The sequence below is a fragment of the Eumetopias jubatus genome, unplaced genomic scaffold (assembly GCF_037043125.1).
Source record: "Eumetopias jubatus isolate StellerSeaLion01/CBP00866 unplaced genomic scaffold, mEumJub1_p1.0 scaffold_2, whole genome shotgun sequence".
Lineage (NCBI taxonomy): Eukaryota > Metazoa > Chordata > Mammalia > Carnivora > Otariidae > Eumetopias > Eumetopias jubatus.
The window spans coordinates 52690114-52712855 of record NW_028274808.1 but is presented as its reverse complement, the minus strand read 5'-3'; the positions used below and the strand labels follow the sequence as shown (position 1 = coordinate 52712855).

At 36.9% G+C, this 22742-nt stretch overlaps 1 protein-coding gene across 3 annotated transcripts in view; it reads right to left on the bottom strand.

Moving 5' to 3' along the window:
• MTMR9 (myotubularin related protein 9) overlaps window positions 1–22742 on the bottom strand; it is a 55942-nt gene that overhangs the window by 13507 nt on the left and 19693 nt on the right. For 2 of the 3 annotated variants that reach the window (XM_028114414.2, XM_088021003.1), the window contains 5 exons: window positions 15776–15949; window positions 13469–13686; window positions 12457–12618; window positions 9516–9657; window positions 7497–7717 (listed from right to left, as the gene is read on the bottom strand). In XM_028114414.2, coding sequence (XP_027970215.1) covers window positions 7497–7717; window positions 9516–9657; window positions 12457–12618; window positions 13469–13686; window positions 15776–15949 — 917 coding nt within the window. Of the gene's footprint in view, window positions 1–5412; window positions 5450–7496; window positions 7718–9515; window positions 9658–12456; window positions 12619–13468; window positions 13687–15775; window positions 15950–22742 lie in introns of all 3 variants that reach the window. The other variant, XM_028114415.2, reaches the window with a different exon arrangement.

The following is a 22742-nucleotide window of genomic DNA, read 5'->3' as shown; positions in this document are numbered from 1 at the left end:
TGAACATGCTTTAAGAAATGGCAGGATTCGGGGTGCTTGGGTGGCTCAGTCGGTTAAGCATCCAACTTTCGATTTCAGCTCAGGTATGATCTCAGGGTCATGAGATCAAAATCCACATCAGGCTCTATGCTAGGTGCAGAGCCTGCTTAAGTTTCTCTCTCCTCCTCTCCCTCTGCCTCTCCCCCCCAGCTCCCGTGTGTGTGTGTGTGTGTGTGTGTGTGTGTCTGTGTGTGTGTGTGTGCGCGCGCGCGCATGCACGACCCCCAATTTTCTCTAAAAAAAAAAAAAAGAAAGAAAGAAAAGAAATGGCAGGACAAGAACTAGATTTCTAACACATTTAAGTGCCACGAAGCATTGCCTTTGTGATGATTATTTGTATGTGATCTTTTTTTAAATTTAGATTCAATTAGCCAACATATAGTGTATCATTAGTTTCAGATGTAGTGTTCAATAATTCATCAGTTGCATATAATCCCCAGTGCTCATATCACCATATATAATCTTTAATCTTCTAAAAAACAAAAAAACCCAAAACCAAAATATAACAGCAAAGCCTTGTTGACATATACAACTTTGTTTTTTGTTCAGCATTTTAAAAGCATATCTAACCATTGGTGTAATACCTTTTAACACTGCTTGGTATTAGTCTCTATCAAAGAAACTGTAAATACGCTTCATTTCACATGCTGACTCCCAACTGCTAAAGGTTACCAATTATCTTTCCTTTTTTAAAGCATCAGATGACATAGAACATCAAGGACTTGCTGTCACATTCAGTAGAATCAATGTGCCAGCCAGAGTAATACCGTGGGGTTCTGTGTCAAAATGCCATCAGTGGTTAAGTTCCAGGCTTGTGGCTAAGCAGGTGATAGAAGATTCAAGGAAGAATGAATGAATGAACTGACATTTTTAAAATGCCTATTATGTGACAGGTATTATGCTAGTTTTCACATGTGCGTCATTTGATCCTCACTATAACCCAGTGTGGCAGAGATTATTTTTGCCTTTAACATGAGCAGAACTAGATTCAGAGAAGTCGTATGGCTAGTAAGTGGCAATAGTAGAGATTCAAACTCAAATCTTCTAATTTCAAGTCTTGAATATTTTCCATGAAAGTACATTGGAGAGAATGAGGAAGGAGCTGATGACAGTAAAAAGGAAGGTAGCCCAAGTTTCTCAGAGCATAGTTTAAAATGTTCCACGTAGGTGTGGGACTTCTGGAATGGTAGGGTAAGGACCTCTGTGTATCTTCTCCAAAAAGTAATGAAAACAGTGGCAAAAACAGTCAAAATAAATACTTTCACGGCTCAAAATTAACAAAAGGCTTGTGACAATCTGAGGAACACTCATTCAAGAAAAACTAATGAACCTCTGAAAGAACAGGATTCAGAGCATTTTAACTTGGCCAATGCCAACACCCTTTCCCTGGCTCCGCACTATCACTGCAAACCAGCAGCCTTGTCGCCACTGGAGGGGCAGACCAGCTTTGGAGCTCCTCAAAAAGTACCACCCCCAGAGCACTGTCACGATTTGATGTTTCTTGCAGCTTCCTCATAAAGCCTCCTTGGTAGAGTCTTGTAGTTATTTGACAGGACTCACAGTTTGAGGTTCTCAGAGGGAAAAGCCCTATTCCCCAGGGTATTTGTCAAAAACAATGAGAGGAAACTATCTAACAGCACAGTTGCCTGAGGCTGTCATGCCAGTTGAGGCAAATAAGAGCCTAGGAAAAATAAAAGATGTGGGGAATGAGATGTCCCTGGGGAGCAGGGGGTGAGATGGGGGCTTTGTAAAGCTCTGACATATTCCTGCAAATTCAAAAGGGTATGCACATGCCTAGGAAATGCTTGAGATAGCCCCAATTCTTTCTCCTCTGGCTGAACCTGAGGCCCTGTATAAGCTGAAGGCTAAAACAGAGCTGTGAACTACCTGAGTGTTGAAGTCATGCCTAATAACACACATAAGGTCCCTGAGCAAAGGAGGAAAAAGTTATTCATTCAGAAGGTAGAGGATCTAATTTCCAGATTTGCCATATTATCTAAAACATCAATTTTCAAAAAAAGCAAATTACAACACATACAAAGCAACAGGAATGTGTGGTCCATACTCGGGGAAAAAAAAGCAGTCAAAAGAAATTGTCCCTTGGAGAGGGAGGACATATTGAACTTACTAGACAAAGACTTTATTTTATTTAAGATTTTTATTTATTTATTTGGGAGCGAGCAAGAGAGAGGGTGAGCATGAGTAGGGGGAGGAGCAGAAGGAGAGGGAGAAGCAGACTCCCCGCTGAGCAGGGAGCACCCCTAGGGGTCGAACCCAGGACCTGGGATCATGACCTGAGCTGAAGGCAGATGCTTAACCGACTAAGCCACCCAGGCACCCCACTAGACAAAGACTTTAAATTAGCTTTCATAAATGAGTTCGAAGAGCTAAAGAAAAATGCCTGAAAAATTAAAGGAAAGTATGATAACAATGCTATACCAAATGGACAATGTCAGTAAAGAGGTAAAAATTTTAAAAAGAACCAAAGAGAAATCCTGATTTGAAAGTATAACTGAAATGAAAAAATGACCACAGGAGCTCAACAGTAGACATAAGCTGGCAGAAGAATCAGTGAATTTGAAGATAGGTCAATTGAGATTAATTTCTGAAGAAAAGAAAGAAAAGTTGAAGAAAATTGAAAAGAATCTCCAAACTTATGGAATACCTCCAAACCTATGGAATACCAACATGCACAATGGGAGTTCCAGAAGGAGAAGAAAAAAGGGCAGAACAAATGTCTGAAAAATAATGTCTGAAAACTTCTCAAATGTGATTCTACACACCCTGGAAGATCAAGGAACTCCAAGGAGGATAAATTCAAAGCGTCCACACTAAGACACATCAGTGTCAAAAGCCAAAGAAAAAGAGAATTGTAAAACCAGTAAGAGAAAAATGACCCATTACATACAGAGGACCCTCAATGAAAGTAATGGCTCACTTATCAGAAACCGTGAGGCCAGAAAGCAGTGGTATGACATATTCAGGGCACCTGGGTGACACAGTTGGTTGTGGTCCAACTCTTGGTTCATCTCAGGTAGTGATCTCCAGGTCATGAGATTGAGCCCTGCTTTGGGCTCTGTGCTCAGTGCGAGTCTGCTTAAGATTCTCTCTTTCCCTATGCCTCTGCCCTTAACCCTCCACACACTCTCTCTCTAAGATAAATAATCTTAAAAAAAAAAAAAAAAAGACTACCGACCAAGATGTCTATACCAGCAAAACTATGCTTCAAAAATGAAAAAGACTGATGTCACCAAAAATGGCAGAGTAGGCAGTTCCAAATGCCCATCCCTCCAGAGAAACATTGAAGACACAAGTAGACACTGTTAGCACCTACTTTGTCAGATTTCTGGGAAAGAGAAGTTTACAGCACACAAGCAAATGAAGAATCAAGGAAAAGGAAACTTGAAAAACAATAAAAAAGCTTAATGATATTTTTATTTGCTCTTGCCCTACCCTTACCCTAGCTCATGGAGGTCTTGAAGATGGCAGCCCATGCTCTTAGCATGGGACCCTGGTCCCTGGCTTCAGAGGGAATAAAGCAGTCCTTATTCACAAAGAATTGTGTCTCTCTGTTCTAACTTGTCCAAGGGCTACCTGAAGCACCTGTCTTTGTTATACCTAACTTGGAAATCACCATGGGCAGAAAAGCGGTGGGCATTCCTAGAAAACATAAGGTGAACGGACAACCTGCAGCCATCTGGGGGAAAAGATTATGGTTGAGGGGTACAACAGAGCACCAAAAGCCCAAGGAAAAAGATTATTTGGAAAAGCAGTGTATTCACAGTTGCCCATGTATAGTAAGGAATTAAGAAAGCCATATGCATGCCTAAGGCAGGAAACATGCTCCAAAAAGGCCCAAGAAGGTCCCAAGATTTTGGTTTTGACAGATCTCTAGGCTCAGTGAGGGCCAGAAGTGAAGGCTGAGGCCTGACAAAGCACTGAAGGAATATTCCAGCATAAAGCCCATCTGTAAAGACTGCAAAAGGATTTTTTTCCTTTGTCTGGAGTGGGTTTTCCTTTCACTTTTCCCTCCCCCTTTTCCTCTCTCTCTCTTTTGGCTCCAGGTATTCAATGTGTCCCGCATCGGGCTTCCTGCTCAGCGGGGAGTCTGCTTCTCCCTCTGACCCTCTTCCCTCTCGTGCTTTCTATCTCTCATTCTCTCTCCCTCTCAAATAAATAAATAAAAAATCTTTAAAAAAAAACTTAAAAAAAAAAACAAGGAAATCACTGTCAAACAATAGCTGAACACAAACTAAAGAACAGATACTTCAGAAACTACACATGAGAAAAAAATACACCTCACAAAACAGTTTAGCAAAGGTCTAAATAAATAGTTACAGCTTATGGCAAGCAATAAATACAAACTCCAAGGAGTGGGAAGAATCTAATTTCCAGAGAGCTATGTTGTAATATTTTAAATGTCCAGATTTAAAATTACAAATGCAAAAAAGACCCCTAGAAAGTATAGCCCAGTCATAGAAAAAAAATTAACAGAAATTGTCCCTAAGAAAGCACTGACTTTGCTTTTATGAGATGAAGACTTTAAATCAACAGTCTTAAATATGCTCAAAGAGCTAAAAAAAAAAAACCAACAAAACAAAACAAAACAAAAAAAGCCAAAAACTAAGGACAAAGAACTAAAGGAAACCAGGAGAACAAGTCTCAAAACCTAGACTATATCAATAAACAGACAAAATTATAAAACAGTACCAAACAGAAATTTTGGAACTGAAAAGTACAATATCTGAAAAAAACAAAACAAAACAAAACAACTAACTAGATGGTTTTAATAACAGATCTGAGCAGGCACAAGAGTAAGCAAATCTGAAGATGGGTCAACTTAACTTCCCCATTCTGAGAGGAACAAAAAAAGAATAAAGAAAAATGAACAGAGCCTAAGCAGCTTGTGGGCACCAACATATGCATAATAGGAATCCCAGAAAGAGAAGAGAGAAAGCAAAGGAACAAAAGAATATATAAAGAATTAATGGCCAATTGGTCAATTATACCTCAATACAAATAGAAAAAACTGAACACAAAAAGAACCACACACACAAAATTATTAAGGGCTGAAAACTCCCCAAACTTGATAAAAGACATGAATCTACACATTTAAAAGTTCAACAGGCTCCAAGAAGGATAAAGGCAAAGAGACCCAAACTAAGACACATTATAATCAAATTGACAAAAGCCAGAGAGAGAGAGAATCTTGAAAGCAGCAGGAGAGAAGCAACTCCTCATGTAGAGGGATCCTACATGATCCTTCTACAACAGATTTCTTATCAGAAACTATGGAGGCCAGAAGGGACAGCAATGACATTTCTCAAGTGCTAAAAGGAAAAAAAACAAAACCAAAACCAAAAAACTACCTACCAAGAACTCTACATCCAGGATATTAGTTGAAATCCACCTGGTAACCAGTAAAAAAAAAAAAAATTAATATACACAAAATAAGAAGGGAATCATGATAGTACACATGATATAAAGTATCAAACATATAGGAAGGCAAGTAATGGAGGAGATGAAGAACAAAAGAGGTATAAGACAAACAACATAAATCTCAAACTGGCAGAAATAAGCCATTCCTTTTCAGTAATCACTATAAATATAAATGAAGTAAACTCTCCAAACAAAATGCAGAGATTGGCAGAATGGACTAAAATATGATCCAACTATATACTGTCTACAAAAGATTCACTTCTGATTCAAAGATGCAAACAGATTGAAAATAAAAGGATGAAAAAAGATTTTCCACACAAATATTCATTCCACACCAAGAGAGAGCTGGAATGGATATATTACATCAGATGAAATAAACTTTAGGACAAAAACTCTTACAAGAGACAAAGAAGGATATTTTAAACTGAAAAAGAGTCAATCCATCAAGAAGATATAATAATTATAAACATATATGTACCTTGCAGCAGAGCCACAAAATGCAGGAAGCAAAAATCAACATAACGAAATAGAGAAATAGACAATTCTCCAATATAGTTGAGGACTGCAATATCCCACTTTTGATAATGTATTGAACTAGACAGAAGACCAGTAAAGAAATACATGACTTGAACAAATGTAAGACAAATCTAGAATACTCTGCTCAATGACATCAGAGTACACATTCTTCTCAAGTGTACATGAAACATTCTTCAGGATATATCACAGGTTAGGCCACAAAACAAATCTCAATACATTTTAAAAGACTGAAGTCACACAAATATCTTCTCCAACTACAACAACATACAGTTAGAAATCAGTAACAGAAGAAAAAACACAGATGAATGAAAACAAAAACACAACATGCTAATATAACATATGGGGATTCAGTGAAAACAGTGCTCAGATGGAAATTTATAGCAGTAAAAACCTACATTAAAAAAAGAAGAAAGATCGGGGAGCCTCAGTGGCTCAGTCGATTAAGTGTTTGCCTTTGGGTCAGGTCATGATCCCAGGGTCCTGGGATCAAGCCCTGCATCGGGCTCCCTGATCAGATGTGGGTCTGCTTCTCCCTCTGCCTCTGGCCCTCAACCCCCCTGCCCCACCCCGCTTGTGCTCTCTCTCACTGTCTCTCTCTCTCAAATAAATAAAATCTTAAAAAAAAAAAAAAGAACAAAGATCTCACATCAATAACTTTTAAATCAGTAACTTTATACCTTAAGGAACTGGAAAAAGAAGGGCAAAGTAAACCAGTACTAGCAGAAAGAAGGAAAAAATGAGGAGAGAGGAGATAGATGAAATAGAAAATAGACAACAGAGAGCATCAGTGAAACCAAAAGTTGGTTCTCTGAAAAGACCAACAAAACTGTCCTTTAGCTAGGATGACAAAGGAAAAAAGAGAAGAGGAAGCCTTTTGACTGTACCCAATTGAGATTACCAGTTAAGCACCTTTAAAGATCATTTTGATAGGAATCTTCTAAATAAACCTATAAACTTGATGGCGTCTGGACTGTGAAAGGAGGCCTGAGGACAGTTTCCAGGGGTAATAGACAAAGTCTGGAGCAGGAGTAGGAAGACCTGTATTATAGCCCTACTACTGGTGACCAACCGGCTGTGTGTCCCTGGTCAAGTCATTTAACTTTCTGGGTATTCCCCTCCCAATCTGTAAAACTGGATGGAGGGTAGAGTTGGAGTATATGTTAAGGCTTCTTCCAGATGTAAGATTACTATGATCTTATATAAGGAAATTAACATTTAAAATGGTTGCCCAATTTACTCAAAGGTTTTAAATCAGTGTATGGACTAATTTTAATCTAGAAGAACAAAGTCTAGGACATGCTCTCACCTAGGATGTGATAGGCTCATAAGAACACACTTCATGTAATTTAATTTATACTAACTGTAACCTCTACCATCTGATAAATAACAGTAATGTAGAACCAAATCCTGGTCTCTTCTAGGAAGTGACCAAAACAGCTACAAACAAAATGGCCCCCATCCCATGTAAGCAGTATACCTACCTTTCACTTTCATTGTTGCCCAGGAATGTTCCAAACTGTGAGGCATATGCATGCTCAAAGAGCATGATGAGGAAATTCTCATTAAATTCAAAAGAACAAGGAAACTGACGAAGTATCTGCCACACACAGTCCAAGAAGAGGAGAAATACAGGTGACTCCCACTTCTGCTTACTATTACAATAGGCTGACTGTGCACAGCGCTGTTGGAATGGGTGGCCAGCCTAAGACAGAAGATGGAAATGTGACAGTCATAGCCTAGTGAGAGCACATTTATTATTTACAGCACATTCCATTAACATTATTTCACACAGTTGCAACGAAACTCTTATTAAATGGAACACCATATAATTTGGATGGCTGCTATTTAGATTAATGATTTCTTGGTTTAAAACAATTTTCAGCAGCTGAGGAAAAAAACACGACTTCCAAATATTTAACAAGGCTGTGCAGTTAAGGCATAACCCTAAGAACTGCAATTATCCTTGGTGAACTCTATAAAGTAAAATTTTCTAGGTCTCTATAATTTGTAGCAAAGTCAAAGAATATAAGGTCTTTAGGTACCAAACAAAAGACAGCTATCACCTTTTCTCTCTCCAAAGCGTTACAGATTATTGTAAACTACATAAGCCTCACCACTAAATGGAAATAAATATGGAGCTCTCACACACAAATTTTATAAGGTCACTCCTGATATTAAATTTTTAATTACATGTGGAAAAAAGTTATTATATTGAAGAAATCTTTATGAATACTTTTGTATTAGAGATAAAATTGTCCCTAGTTCCCCTCTTCTCTTGAAAAGAACTGGAAGAGTCTGACCTCTACTGACTAAAGGAAATTAAGAATCATTTGGATCTCTGGCCCACCCAGAAACTGATTACTGATCTTATCCCAAATCACACCCTTCTAGGTATTTCACACACTTGCTTTACCTTTAGTCCTTATACTACCTCATCTGACAAAGAAAATGTTATGAACATTTTCCAGTGGCTAATGGTATTTTGATACCCATTAATATGATAATATTTAAGTAAGTAAATCACATTCATTTATTTGTTTGCTATGCATCATGAGGAATGTTGCTGAAGAGATTTTTACCAAATATTTGGGATGGTCTGACTTGAACAGAGATACACATTAGTCGTCAGGCAGGGTAGACAGACATGGCATACATAACAGCATTAACACATAATAAATCTGAATTTTAACTAGAAGGGCCAGAAATGATTTTTCTCCAGAGATAATTCTACTTTCAAAATATATCTAAACACTTTTCTTAATCACAGATTATTTACTAAGTTACACAGTGTATATACATTTATAAGTTAACCTCTGACTTGGGAGGATTTCAATCTATTTTATGAGGCCTTTATTTCAGTTGTCATTCAGCATATGTAATAACACTGCGTTATATCCTAGGGATAAAAGAGAAATGGCATGGTTCCCTGACCTCAGAGAAGTCACTTTATTTGGGTCTAGTTTAGGGAACAAGTCATGAAGACAATGGATCGATTTTTAGCTGTAAAGAAGGTTAAGGTCCCAAAGACTTCATGGGAGTAGCGACATGTAGCTGGATCCTAAAGCATGAGAAGGATTTCACCTGGCGGGGCAAGAGGACAGAGTGGAACCCCAAAAGCAAAAGGCAGAAAGTGCTAGAGCCCGTTCCTTATAGGTACAAGTTCTCACACCCGCTTCCTGCCTTGTTTATGTTTTTTATCTTTAGACTATTTTACATTCTTTGTTATTTCCCCTGTAGGTAACAAAGTACAATTAGTGAGAGTTTGTTGAGGGAATGAAACGCTAAATGAGCAAAATAAGCAGAGAGAGGCACAAAAATTGAAAGGCAGTAAAGATTATAAACGTTTACTGAGAGGAAGAGAGATTAACTGCTCCCAGAAAAGTAAACATACAATTTAAGCATTTTAATCAATCAAAATGTCATACATTCTCTCCACTCCTGCAAACTGGGATCCCATCAATTATTAGCAGTTCCTGTGCACACCAAGCAGCTTTTCTCACCTGCAGCCACTCTCTTTCTATCAGGGCCTCAAAACCACGGATGGTCCTGCTTCTTGGTTCCAAGATGATCTGGGCCAGGGAGGTAACCTGAAGTGTGGAATCAGTTCCTTCTGTTCCATGAATCAATATGGATGCCCCTTCCCTGATAGGAAAATCCAGAGTACAAATGGGATACTCCCAACACGGTCAATCAACTCTGTTAATAACAAACATTTATTGAGTACAGTATTTCCAACTCATGCATTCTGCTCTGTCCAGTAGGGTTTAGAGTTGAACTAAGGCACAGGAAGAGAGCTTCTCTTAGGAAAGAAAAACTATGGGTTCCAAATTTCACATGGCAAGAACCTCTTTAAGTTATAACAACCTTCACAAAACATTTTAGTTGAATTTTTTCTCCTTTAACAAAACCCCAAAGCAGTCCTTATCACCACAATAGGTGCTTATGTTTTCTGCCTTAATAGTTGATTAAAGCCCTTCTCATCAAACCTAGAAACATACACTTGAAATTATTTTTCTGTATCTCTCTGACCCTGATTCTACCTTTTCACCATCAGCTGACTATAAGGACGCCTTCATAAACTGTAATCTAATGGATCTAGGAAACAAGACCCGAACCACACTTTCAGAAACATGAAAACAAGAAGAAACATTTATTTTATTTTTTTAAGATTTTATTTACCTATTTGACAGAGAGAGACACAGCGAGAGAGAGAACACAAGCAGGGGGAGTGGGAGAGGGAGAAGCCGGCCTCCCGCAGAGTGGAGAGCCTGATGCGGGGCCCGATCCCAGGACGCTGGGATCACGACCTGACCTGAAGACAGATGCCTATCGACTGAGCCATCCAGGCACCCCAAGAAGAAACAGTTAAAAAACAAACAAACAAAGAACTAACAAAAAAACAAACAAGCATAAAACTGTCAATCTAGAAAGTCAGTGGCAATGATATTACCATACCACAATACTTAGAAGGAGTCTGGGACCCCATTATTCTAAGGACAGTAGGAGAAAACACCAAAAACTAAATTAAGTACATCTCCCCTCCCCGTCTTCCAACTCTCATATTGAAATGACAGTGAAGAAAATATTAAGAAAAAGGAAAATAACCTCACCACTTTCCCACAAGAATTTCAAGTTTGGTTACTGCTATTAATTCTTGTACTTATATCCTTTATGTAGCTATAACAAAAGGTAATTGCTTATTATTTCCACTTTTATTATAAACATTTTCCCATGTTTTCATATCACCTTTAGAAGTACTGTATCAATGGTTATATAATATTCTTAGTTGATCAACTAAAATTTACTTAAATGTCTTAGGAGTTATTTAGGTCATTGCTAATTTTTGTTACACTGTACTTAGCTTTTTGTCTTCTGTGAAATTATTTGAGAGTTCTTAATTTGAAAATAAGACTCCCTGTCATTCACCCAAGGTTAGGTTAACAACCTCATTCTTAGGATGAAATCTTGTGACTAGGAGCAGGGTATGAGCAAGTATTTTAAAGCTTCTGATGTATACATTGAATCGCTATATCTTAGTTATCTGTGGTATATTCTCAATTTAACTCAATTCATTCAAGGTCTATTCTTACATTTTGAGCAATTAATTACAAAGGCAGATTTTTATGGAGGTATAAGTAATAAGCTAGTATATATCAGAACAGGGAACCCAAACATGGCAAAATAAACCAAAACCTTCAATGCTTATGAGAACGTGGAAGTCCCTGTTTGTTTCTGGCGGCCAGCTGAGTCTAAACAAAGGTGGAGTTAAATTACTGTTCTGCACCTCGGGTTGCCTTGACCTGTAGCATCCCATTATCATGGCTGCAATCTCAGACAACATGGTGATAAATGTTCATTGTCATTTACAGTTCATAAGAAACCGGAAGCCTCTGTATTCACCATGCAAGGGGATATCTTTTTAACTTAGGTTAAAAAGAAACGAAACCCTTCAAATTAATGTCTCATCATTCCGTAATATTGATTTCTCTGCCTCAGAACCTCTTCTTTAACCCGTAAAGCCTAAGACAAAGAACAATGACAGCCTGCGAATCCCAACACCAAGAATCTCTACCCATTACTGGTTTTGTCATTAACTCACCACATAATCTTAAGCAACCTGTTCTATGATCAATTTCTCACTAACCGTAAAAATATTACATGTGTATTTCCTTAGTTTGGAAGCATCAATAAAACAAATTACAGTCTCAAGGAAAAGTGCCATCCAACTATGTGGTGGTGATTCTTATACCTACCTATTGTTTCAGAGGAATCCCCTTCTTAAAAAGGGCATTCTAAGCTTCTGCAACAACTTATACCAATCCTTCTGCCTCTGTGTTCAAGTCTTCTGCCTCAAGTCTCACGGATTAGCAACCTTCAACTGAGTGAATAAAATTACTTCATATACTTCACATCACTGCCCTCAGGTTTGCTCAACTTGAGATCCTGATATAACTACACATATCAAGTAGTTTGTTAATAAGGTACCTGAGAAATCAGAGTCATTTTACCGTGTAACAGAATTACATGTTTTTTTTCACTGATATTTCAAAAGTAAGAAGGCAGGTTTGGCCCTCTGAGAGCAAATAAGGAAACTTCTTTTCATTCTTTTTCATGGTTTAAGAAAAGGAAAAATGGTAGATTCACAATTCAAGGATTTTATAGAAAAAAAATAGTTCCTTTAGTACTTAAAAAAAAAGTTTTATCATTGAAGATGTGTGTATGTATGTGGTTCATTAATCATCAATTACATACCAGACTCTATGCACATACCTCATCGATAACTGAATGGCAATGACTATCTTATGTAGTAATTTATACAATGATCTGAACATAAGGTATAGACAGGTGCAAACTTTAACACAATATATAAACGTAGTCTGGATAAAAGCAAGGTCTAGTTAGCAGTACGTGTCCATTCTGGAACACTGAAATACACTTTACCTGTCGATGCACTGAGCTGCTAGACAAGCAGTTGTAAGAATCTCTTTGATGTGAGTCAGCCAGTTCGAAGCCTCCAATCTACCGAGCCATCGGTCCATGTTATGTGTTTGGTCATTACAAGCTTCCACGAGTTTGATTAAGCTCTCCTGAAGAATGTGATACCTTTAAAAAACAAGAAAAAGTAAAAAAGAAAATAGAAAATACAATGATGAAGGGGAAACCAAACCAAAACCCCAACCTCCACTATAACCCAAGAGGCAAAGTAGCTCAAAATAGTATAAAAATATTTACCTTGCTATACAATAACTTGATAATTAAACACTGAAAAACTAATATTTAAACATGGTTGCAAGGAAGCTTAACACACCTGTCATTCCTCAGATGAACAGATTAAACCAGTTCACACAGCGGAATTATCTGACTAGGGAACAGGACAGAACACTGCATTTTGTGACAAGTCACGAGGCCACACCACTGACATCTGCCATCCTGTTCCCACAAATCCAACGCTAGACACCTGGTTCCTTCAGCAGGGATGGCCGAGGCCAGCTCAGACCCCATCGTTTTATTAGCTCCAACCCCCACCCACCCATTCCAGAAGCCCTTATAAACCTCTAACTGCAAACATAAAAGATACTGGTGGAGGAAATACCATGTGAGATTAGGTGGGTGTGGGGGAAGCGAAGTCTCTAGTCAGAATTCTGACTTAGAAAAATATACTTATCTGTAGCATATCTGTTCACTAAGTGTGGTGACCAGTGATCTACTAATAGAGGAACAGACCTTGCAGTGATGAAACTGAAGAGTTCACTTAGAGAAAGCATGCTTTTGGGCAAGTCCAAGATTAAGTTTCCCGCTCATCTTATAAAACACGACAGGATATCCAGCCAATTTCTGACTTTAAGTTAATGGGTAGGTTCGTTTGAGAACTTGTGACCTTTGAACAGCTAAGGGCTCACTCACTCTAATTTGCTTCTAATAAAAGTCCATTACTGTCTCCAGAGTCTTTTACCTCTCAATGGACTTATGAATCCGCCTCCACTGGGGATAATGAGCTTCTTGTTCAAATCCGCCACCTTTGGCTCTAGCTTGCTGAGCTACATTTAAAGATCGGGTGTCAATGATGTAGCCTCGTTTTCCTGCCCTGAGGGTAGCATTTATCAGCTTTTCATCTTCTTTGCACCTTCTCCCATTTGTGCCAGTGAGTGGCTGACCACTTCGCATGATTACCTAGAAGCACAATGCAGTTTAAAATTGAAGACTAGTTGCTTTGAAAGTTTCTGAAAACAGAAATGAATTACCTAGATTAAGAGTATCTCAAAAACAACTGTGTGACACTTTGAAATGAATTTGATCCTGAAACAAAGAAATAGTTCTATATATTTGCAATAATTAATAACTGTAAAACAAAAATAAGCCCTGCACTTTTAACAGTTTTTCTTCCTAATATCTCAAAATATTTCCAAATAATACATTATAATTGCTAAAGAGATCAAACATTATAATTCATTTAGTCAGTAAATTCTTTACTGGACACAGCTTTGTAATACAAGAATAATGGCCTACGTGCTGGTAAACTTCTGTTTCAACTATATAAACAGGGTTGGCAGGTTTTATCAAGAATTATAGGGATGCCTGGGTGGTTCAGTTGGTTAAGCGTCCGCCTTCGGCTCAGGTCATGATGGTCCTGGAATCGAGTCCCACATTGGGCTCCTTGCTCATTGGGGAGACTGTTTCTCCCTCTGCTTGTGCTCTCTCTCTCTGACAAATAAATAAATATCTTTAAAAGAATTGTAAAGGGCCGCCTGGGTGGTTCAGTCGGTTAAGCGTCCAACTTTTGGTTTCAGCTCAGGTCATGATCTCAGGGTCTTGAGATCGAGGCTCATGTCAGGCTCTGCACTCAGTGGGGAGTCTGCTTGAAATTCTCTCCCTCTGCCCCCCTCAAATAAATAAATCTTTTTAAAAAGGAAAAGAATTATAAAGAGAAAAGGCACCAATGCCAAGATAAAAAAGCTTATGTACTATTCTTCTTGTGGGAATAATTTTTAATATCCTGAAAGCTGTCTACTATCTATTATCCTATGGCCCTCTTTCATCCTTTTCAGTATTTCAAGACCTAGAAACTTGTTTCCAAAGACTATCAACTATATATTTTGAAAGTCTGATTTTGAAACTTTTCTCAAGAAATCAGTATTATACTGGTCTCTTCCCTGGTGAATAGTTTAGAGTTATTTCCATTTCATCCCATAATATATATGCTGTTATCTTAACTGCCTTGAAATTTAACATGATGAAGAAAGGTCATCCAGAAGATGACAACAGTTAACTCCCAGTCTGCGCTAACCATGTAAATAGACACATAGTATATTTAGTATTTTTTAAAATGCTTTGTAATGAACACTGATTAACAGAAATACTACTGAGCAAACAGGATAGAAGACCTGATGTCAAAATAGCAAATTTTTAGAAATCTTTTTATTCTAAATATCCATACTTACTATCCAGGGAAAAAAGGGAAATGGAATATGACTATAACTTATCCACTAATTTACAACTGGTTTCAAAATGAGAAACAGAGTTATTGACTGAGAGAAAATAAGAGAACAGAAATAGATTTAGAAAATATTTAGGGGACGGCTGGGTGGCTCAGTCAGTTAGGCCTCCAACTCTTGATTTCAGCTCAGGTCATGATCTTAGGGTCACAGGATCGAGCCCCACGTCAGGCTCCATGCTCCTGCTTAGGATTCTCTCTCCCTCTGCTCTACCCTACCCTCACCCTCAACTCGTGCACTCTCTCTCAAAATGAAAAAGAAAAAGAAAGAAAATATTTTGGAAACACACAGCAAGTGCTTGCCTATTCAATTACTGACTCCTGTACTAAAGTTGTAACAATAACATGTGTCACTCTTCTCCATTTTGAAAATAAAAATGTCTGCTCAATTTACCTTTTACAGGGAAATTTAGTAAAGATAATTAAAACAAAGTATCTTACCATTATTCTGGTTGGAGAAATTTATTTTTCTACCTAACAGTATTATTTAAAGTGTCAAATGAACATTAGTTTCCTTTGTACTGAGTCCTGAAGATAAGCCTATCTGGCCTTTCTAATTTTGAGTAGCATCATGTAAAGAATTCAAAATCCTATCCTAATCACAAAACATACTACTCCTGATTCCCTAAAGTTTAAAAGAAGGAAGTCGTAGCGGGAGAGACTAATCACATCCATGAACAAGTACACAGAAAAGGGAGTATTTCTAAGAAAAGATCCGTAAACTAAGACTTTCAGTGGATCAAGCAGCAGTACCATACACTTACTTACCATTCCATTTTTTTTATGATAATAACTGAGTACTGGGAAGCGTCCTCCATGTCGAAACATAGCTACCTTTCGAAGAGCTTCATCATCAATGTATTTGGGAACTATGACAATTGGCGGGTAAGAAGGGCAGACAGCAAATTCCTTATTGACATAGCTTAACCTCCATTCACTGGTCTGAAAAACACAAAATACTTCAAAGCTAAGCAAGTATCTCAATGTCACGAAATAATTTGAAAATTTTAAAAGGACCTTAGAGATCAACTTTCATACAATGAAGAAGCCATCTCTCAGGAATTTAATATAAGGATACCTAACCCATACTTGACAGAGTTCTGTTCTTCAGAATCAGCTTCTTGCTATGCTAGGAATCCTCTGTTCCTAGAAAGTGCTTCCTGATATTAAGCAAAATGTGGCTACTGTAACTTCCTCTATTGTTTTTACTGTGATTTCAGCACAAATTCCTATTTCACATGGCATCCTATTAGCTGACATCATCCCATTCATCTTTTTGGGTATCATTTACTTTTTTTTTTTTTTTTTTTTGTTTTGGTACTCCTCAGTATAGCAACAGGAAGAGTATAATACTCTAGATAATGCTTAACCGGAACAGATGAGAATAGAGCTACTACATACATTAAATCCCTTGTTCTCTTCTGTTATTTGAAAAAAAGGAAATGTAGAAAGACTGGTAATATCTTTCTTAAAATAATAACGACTTAATACTAAAAAAAAGTTATATTTAGGAATCAATGAAATAATTTCTAACTCACTCAGTAAGGACTAAAAGTATACAACATAAAATTATCCAATGACAACTTACTTCAAACATCAAAAATAAAAACCACTTGAAGACTGTAAAAGCTTTTTACAGTTAAAAAAATAAAATTATGTATATGCACATTTTGATACATTCCAATAAATCAGAGTTGGCCTAACATGCTGGTCATGGGTTGCAGTACCAAGAAGATAAAATCGAAGTATGTCCAGCATACTGTAGAAAAAGAAGATTTTTTTTAAAAACACCCTTTTACATGATACCATATATTTTTATATTAAACCATTTTCACTTTTCAGTTCTTCTCTTTACCAATTTTAAAGAGAGTTTCTAAAAGATTTATTATTTAAAAAAAGGAATTTACCTGTTTCCTGCTCACCTCCATCTCATAATTCCCTTTCCCCAGCGGCAACCATTTTCAACTCTTTTAGCTTTAACTCTGGCGTTTACCTCCAAATTTCTAAATAATATGACTATACTATTAGTTCTTGAATTTCACGATTAGGCATTACTTACTGATTTCCTACTCTGGAGAATGGTATGATCGTCCACTGACCTGCAATACCACTTTCTGGCATATAATAAGTTTCCATACACAGAGGGCTCTCTATTCTGTCCCCACTGGTTTATTTGTAGTAAGTCCCATAGCTTTTAGCATAGACTTGATATTTAGTAGGCTAAGAATCCTCCTCCCCCCCCCCTTTTTTTTGCTCTTCAAGAGTACCTGGGCTCCACTCAGTCCTTTGCTCCTCTGTGCAACTTTTGTCAAATTTCATGTAAAAACCCACAGCAGTTTTAACAAGACCGCACTGACTCTACAGATTCATTTGAAGACAATTACATCTTTAAAATATTCAGTCTCCTTGTCCCTGAGCACAGCGTCTCCTACCTTTTTAAAGCTTTCTTAATTTTTTCAATAAAGTTGTATAATTCTCTCAGTAAAAGCCTTGCCTATCTTTTCTTTGATATATTCATAGAAACCTTATATTTTTGTTGCATTTTAGTTGTTTTCAAAATTGTGGTTGGTGTAGAGAGATGCTTACAATCTCAAGATTCTTTCAGCTTCCTGCATACACAAACATATAAGCAACAATGACAGTCTTGCTTCTTTCATTCCAACCCTTAAACTTATTTTTCCTTCTTGTCTTACTGAACAAGCAAGGAGTAATGGTTGGTGGGCATCTTGTCTCACTCTTGAACTTAAGGGAATAATATGTTTTGTATGTTTTTGTTTTGGGTAGCTTTATCAGATTTACCAGGTAGCACTTCTCAGATTACATAAATTCACTTCAAATCCAATTCTGCCAAGAGCTTTTATCAAGAATAGATGTTTAGTTCTATCCTATTGTGTTTTTTTCTATTTTAATTTTATTAAACCATTTATGTAATTTGTCTCTCCTCTCTAATTCTGTGATATTCTCTTTGCCTTACTATTTAATAGCTGTACTACAACACATTGTGATATTCTCTTTGTCTTACTATTTAATAGCTGTACTACAACACATTAAGTAAAGATTTCTTTTTTATTGTCTTGCATGGTGTTTGCCGAGACACTTTAATCTAAGAGCTTGTGACTTTCATGGATTCTGGAGAACTCTAGACCATTACCTATTTGATTGAATAGTGCCTCTCTTCCATTTTCTCTATTATCTTCTTCCTGAACTCCCATTTAATAAACATTGTTGGATCTCCTCCCTTTATCATCCATCCATGCATGTATCTAAATTCTCTATCATTTTCCCCATCTTCCTCGTTTCTCTGCTCTGTACTCTGAGCAATTACTTCAAATCTATATTCCAGATCATTGATTCTCTTTGTTTCTAATCAGCTACTTAACTTTACATTAAGTTTTTTCTCTTCTTTTTAATCAACTTTGAGATTTTATTATTTGTATGAAAAATAAACTAGATCCATTTAGAGTACATGATTTCCTGAGTCTTTGACAGTTGTATACACCATGAAACCACCCCACCACAATCAAAATAACAAACATTTCAGTCATCTCCCACAAAATCCCACGTGTATTTTTGTAATCTATATCTTCCCCTCCACATCCCAAACTAGGATATAATTAATCTGCTTTCAGTCACTTTTGGTGTTTATCTAAAAAACCTTTGCCTAATCCAAGGTCATAAAGGTTTCTCCTGGGTTGTCTTCAAGAAGTTTTACAGTTTTAGCTCTTATTTCATCCATATATAGGTCTACGCTTATACCAATAGGGTATAGCTCTTATTTCATCCAATAGGGTATTAGCTCTTATTTCATCCATGTATAGGTCTTCCTTATACCAATACCACAGTCTCTTGATTATTGTAGCTTTATATTAAGTTTTAAAATCAACGCAAGTAAATCATTTATTTTTTTGAAGTTGTTTTGGCTATTCTAGTAACTTTGCATATTCACATACACTTTAGGATAGCTTTGTCCATTTAAAAAAACAGCTATTGGAATTTTGAGAGGATCTGCATTGAATCTATAAATCAATTTGGAGACAACTGTCATCTTTTTAAAAAAATTTTATTTATTTATTTGAAAGAGAGAGAGAGCACAAGCGGTGGGGGGGAGAGGAGTGGCAGAGGAAGAGGGAGAAGCAGGCTCCCCGCTGAGCAGAGTGCAACATGGGACTCGATCCCAGGACCCCAGGGATCATGACCTGAGCCGAAGGCAGACGCTTAACTGACTGAGCCACACGGGCGCTCCAGAGACAATTGTCATTTTAATGAGAAGTCAGCAAACAATAATCTGCAAGCCAAATCCAGCCTACTGCCCATTTCTATAAATAAAGTTTTACTGGTATAACATAGCACTACCAATTCATTGATGTGTTACCTATTGCTGTTTTCATGCTACAACAGCAGCGTGGTATAGTTGTAACAGAGACTGCATGACTCACAAAGCCTAAAATATTTACTTTGTTGTCCACTACATAAGTCAGCCCACTACTGATCTTAACCATACCGTCTTCTAATCCACAAACATGGTATATCTCTCCATTTATTTGGATATCTTTAACTTCTCTCTGCAATGTTTTGTATTTTCCAGTGCACAGAATCTGCACTTCTTTTGTTAAATTTATTCCCAAGTATTTTATTCATTTTCAGACTGCTTGTTGCCAATACAATTAGTTTTGGTATATTTATATCGAACAACCTTGCTAAACTTGCTTATGAGTTGTAAGTATTTTATTGATTTCTACTCTTATTTTTACTATTTCATTCTTTCCAGTTACTTTGTTCTTTTTTTTCATAGCTTAAGTTGGTGATTTTGGACCTTTCCTCCTTTTTTAATCTAAGCATTTTAAAGCTGTAGGTTTCTCTTTAAACATTGCTTTAGCTGTATCCCACATATTTTGATGTTGCGTTTTTATTATTCAGTTCAAAATATTTTCTCATCTCCTTTATGATTTCATTTTTGACTCCTAGATTATTTACAAGTATTTTGTTTAATTTAGAATATTCTACTAAAAAAACTAATTACCTTAGTTTATTGATTTCTAATTTAACTTCTTTGTGCCTACAGATTATACTTTGTATGCTTTCAATCTTTTTAATATTGAAATTTATTTAATAGCCTTGCATTCAGTCTCTCCTGGGGAACACACCATGTGCTCTTGAATACTATATATTATACAGAAGTTGTGACTAGCTTCTATAAATACCAGTGTTGTTCAAATCTTCCATGTCTTGTTTTGTTGTTGTCTAGTTGTTGTTTTTAGTCTGGTTGTTCTATTAATTGCTGTGTTAACAACCTCATACCACGATCAAGAATTACTTATTTCTTCCTACTTTCTATCAATTTTTGTTATTAGGCATATATATATATATACACAGTTATATCTTCCTAAAATTTTGTTATTATGAAATGACCCTTTTTATTTGATATTTTGTGTCTTGAAATCTTTTTTTTTTAAATCTTGAATTAATGCAGTTACTTCTGTTTTTTTTATCCACGGCGTATTTTCCCATTTATTTATTTATTTATTTTCAACCTATGTCTTCATATTCAAAATGCATCTCTTGTACACAGTTTGTATTTGGATCTTGCCTTTTTTTTTTCTTTATATCAGTCTGACAATCTTTGTCTTTCAACAGGAGTGTTTAGCTCATTGATACTAAAATAGTTGTTGATATTGCTGAAATAGAGTTTAACATTTATTTTCTGTTTATCCCTTCAGTTTTTATTGCTATTTTTTCTTTCCCACCTTCTGTTAGATTATTTAAATACTTTTTAGAATTGCATTTTAATGTACGTATTAACTTTTTAAATTATACCTCTTCCCATTTTTAAAAAAGGGATTGCTCTAGGACAGTGGTTCTCAACCAGGGATGATTTTGCATAGCGGTAACATCTGTCAACGTGTGGAGACAACCATAGGTGGGGGGGAGGAGAATTCTACTGGCATCTAGTGGTGCGAAAGATGCTGCTTTCAAATGTCCCACAATGCACAGGGCAGATTTTCTCAACAAAGAATGTAACTGTACAAGTATATTTATCCAGTCAGCCCCCCCCACACCCAGTCACCTTTAACATTATAGTTTCCATATTTAATATGTACACATACACTATAAACACCACAAAGGCAATGCTGTAGTCTTTAAATTGCCATGTATATTTTAAAGATATTAAAAAGGAAAAAAAATAGCCTGTTATATTTACCTAGGTATTTAGCATTGCCAATATTCTTCAATAATTCTAAATATTCAAGTTTCCCTCTGCTATTATTTCCCTTCAGTCTGAAAAGCTTCCTTTAACATTTCTTATAGTAAAGTCCTCTTGGCAATAAATTCTTAGTTTCCTTTTATCTGAAAACGCTGTCTCACCTTCCTTCTTGAAAGATATTTTCACCACATAAAAAACTCAAGGTTGGCAGCTTTTGTTCCTTTCAGCACTTTATAGTTTTCTCTTCTGGTTGCCAGGATTTCTGATGAACAGTCCGCACTCATTTGATTGTTGTCTCTGTGTATGTAATGTTTGGTTTTTACCTGGCAGCTTTCAAGATCTCTTTACTGTTGCTCTTTGACAGTTTAACTATGATGTGCCTATGCAGGGTTTTCTTCACATTTATCCTGTCTGGGGCTTGTTGAACTTTTTGAATTTGTATCATTCCTCAAATTTGGAAAGTTTTTGAACATTCTTTTTTAAAATATACTTTCTACCTTATTCTCTCTAGTCTCTCCTTCTCGTTCTCCAATTACACATATGCTAGACATTCTGGTATGTTCCACAGGTCCCTGAGGCTCTGCTTATTTTACTATAACTTATCCCCTCCCCCTTCTTTCTACAAAATAATTTCTATTGCTCTAATGTCAAGTTTATTGGTTCTGTTTTCTGTCACCTCTTCTGCTTTTTAACTCATGCAGTGAATTTTTAATTTCAGATATAATTTTCAAAAAGTTCTAAGAGTTCTATTTGGTTCTTTCTGATTTTCTATTTCTCTGTTGGTATTTCCTATCTTTTCTTTGGTTAAAGTCCTTGTGTGATGGGTGCCTGGGTGGCTCAGTCGGTTGGGTGTCTGCCTTTGGCTCAGGTCATGATCCTAGGGTCCTGGGATTGAGCCCTGATGTCAGGCTCCCTGCTCAGCGGGGAGTCTGCTTCTGTTTCTCCCTCTCCCTCTGCTCCCCCTGCCCAGCCCCACCCCACACTCCCTTGCACATGCTATCTCAAATAAATAAAATATTAAAAAAAAAATCCTTGTGTGATAATTTAAACATCTGAGTCACCCTGGGGTCAGTACTTGCCAACTTTTTCCTTCAGAATGGGTCACAATATCTTAGCTCAATTTTAGACTGTATCCTGGACATTGCAAATGTTATGCTGTGGAAGCTCTACATTCCATTATACTCCTTTGAAGAGAGTTAATGTTTTTTGTTTTAGTAGACAATTAACTTTGTTAGATTTAGATTGCAAACTCTGTTAACACATGTGGTGCAACACAGCTCAGCTCTTGATTCTGACTGATCTCAGTCGGCTTCATGCAAGCACCACTCACGATCAGCTAGAGGTTCAAGGTTGTATACCACAAAATCAAGGTTCCCCTTCTCTAGCTCTCTGGTTGCCCCAAAACTTTCACCTGGTTCCTCCCACCAGACAGAAAGTGAGCTTTCAGTTGGAATGTTAGCGTTTCCACATTATCAATGCCACAACTATGATGACCTCAGGACAAAGCCCCCCAAATAGGAATTTCATTCTGCC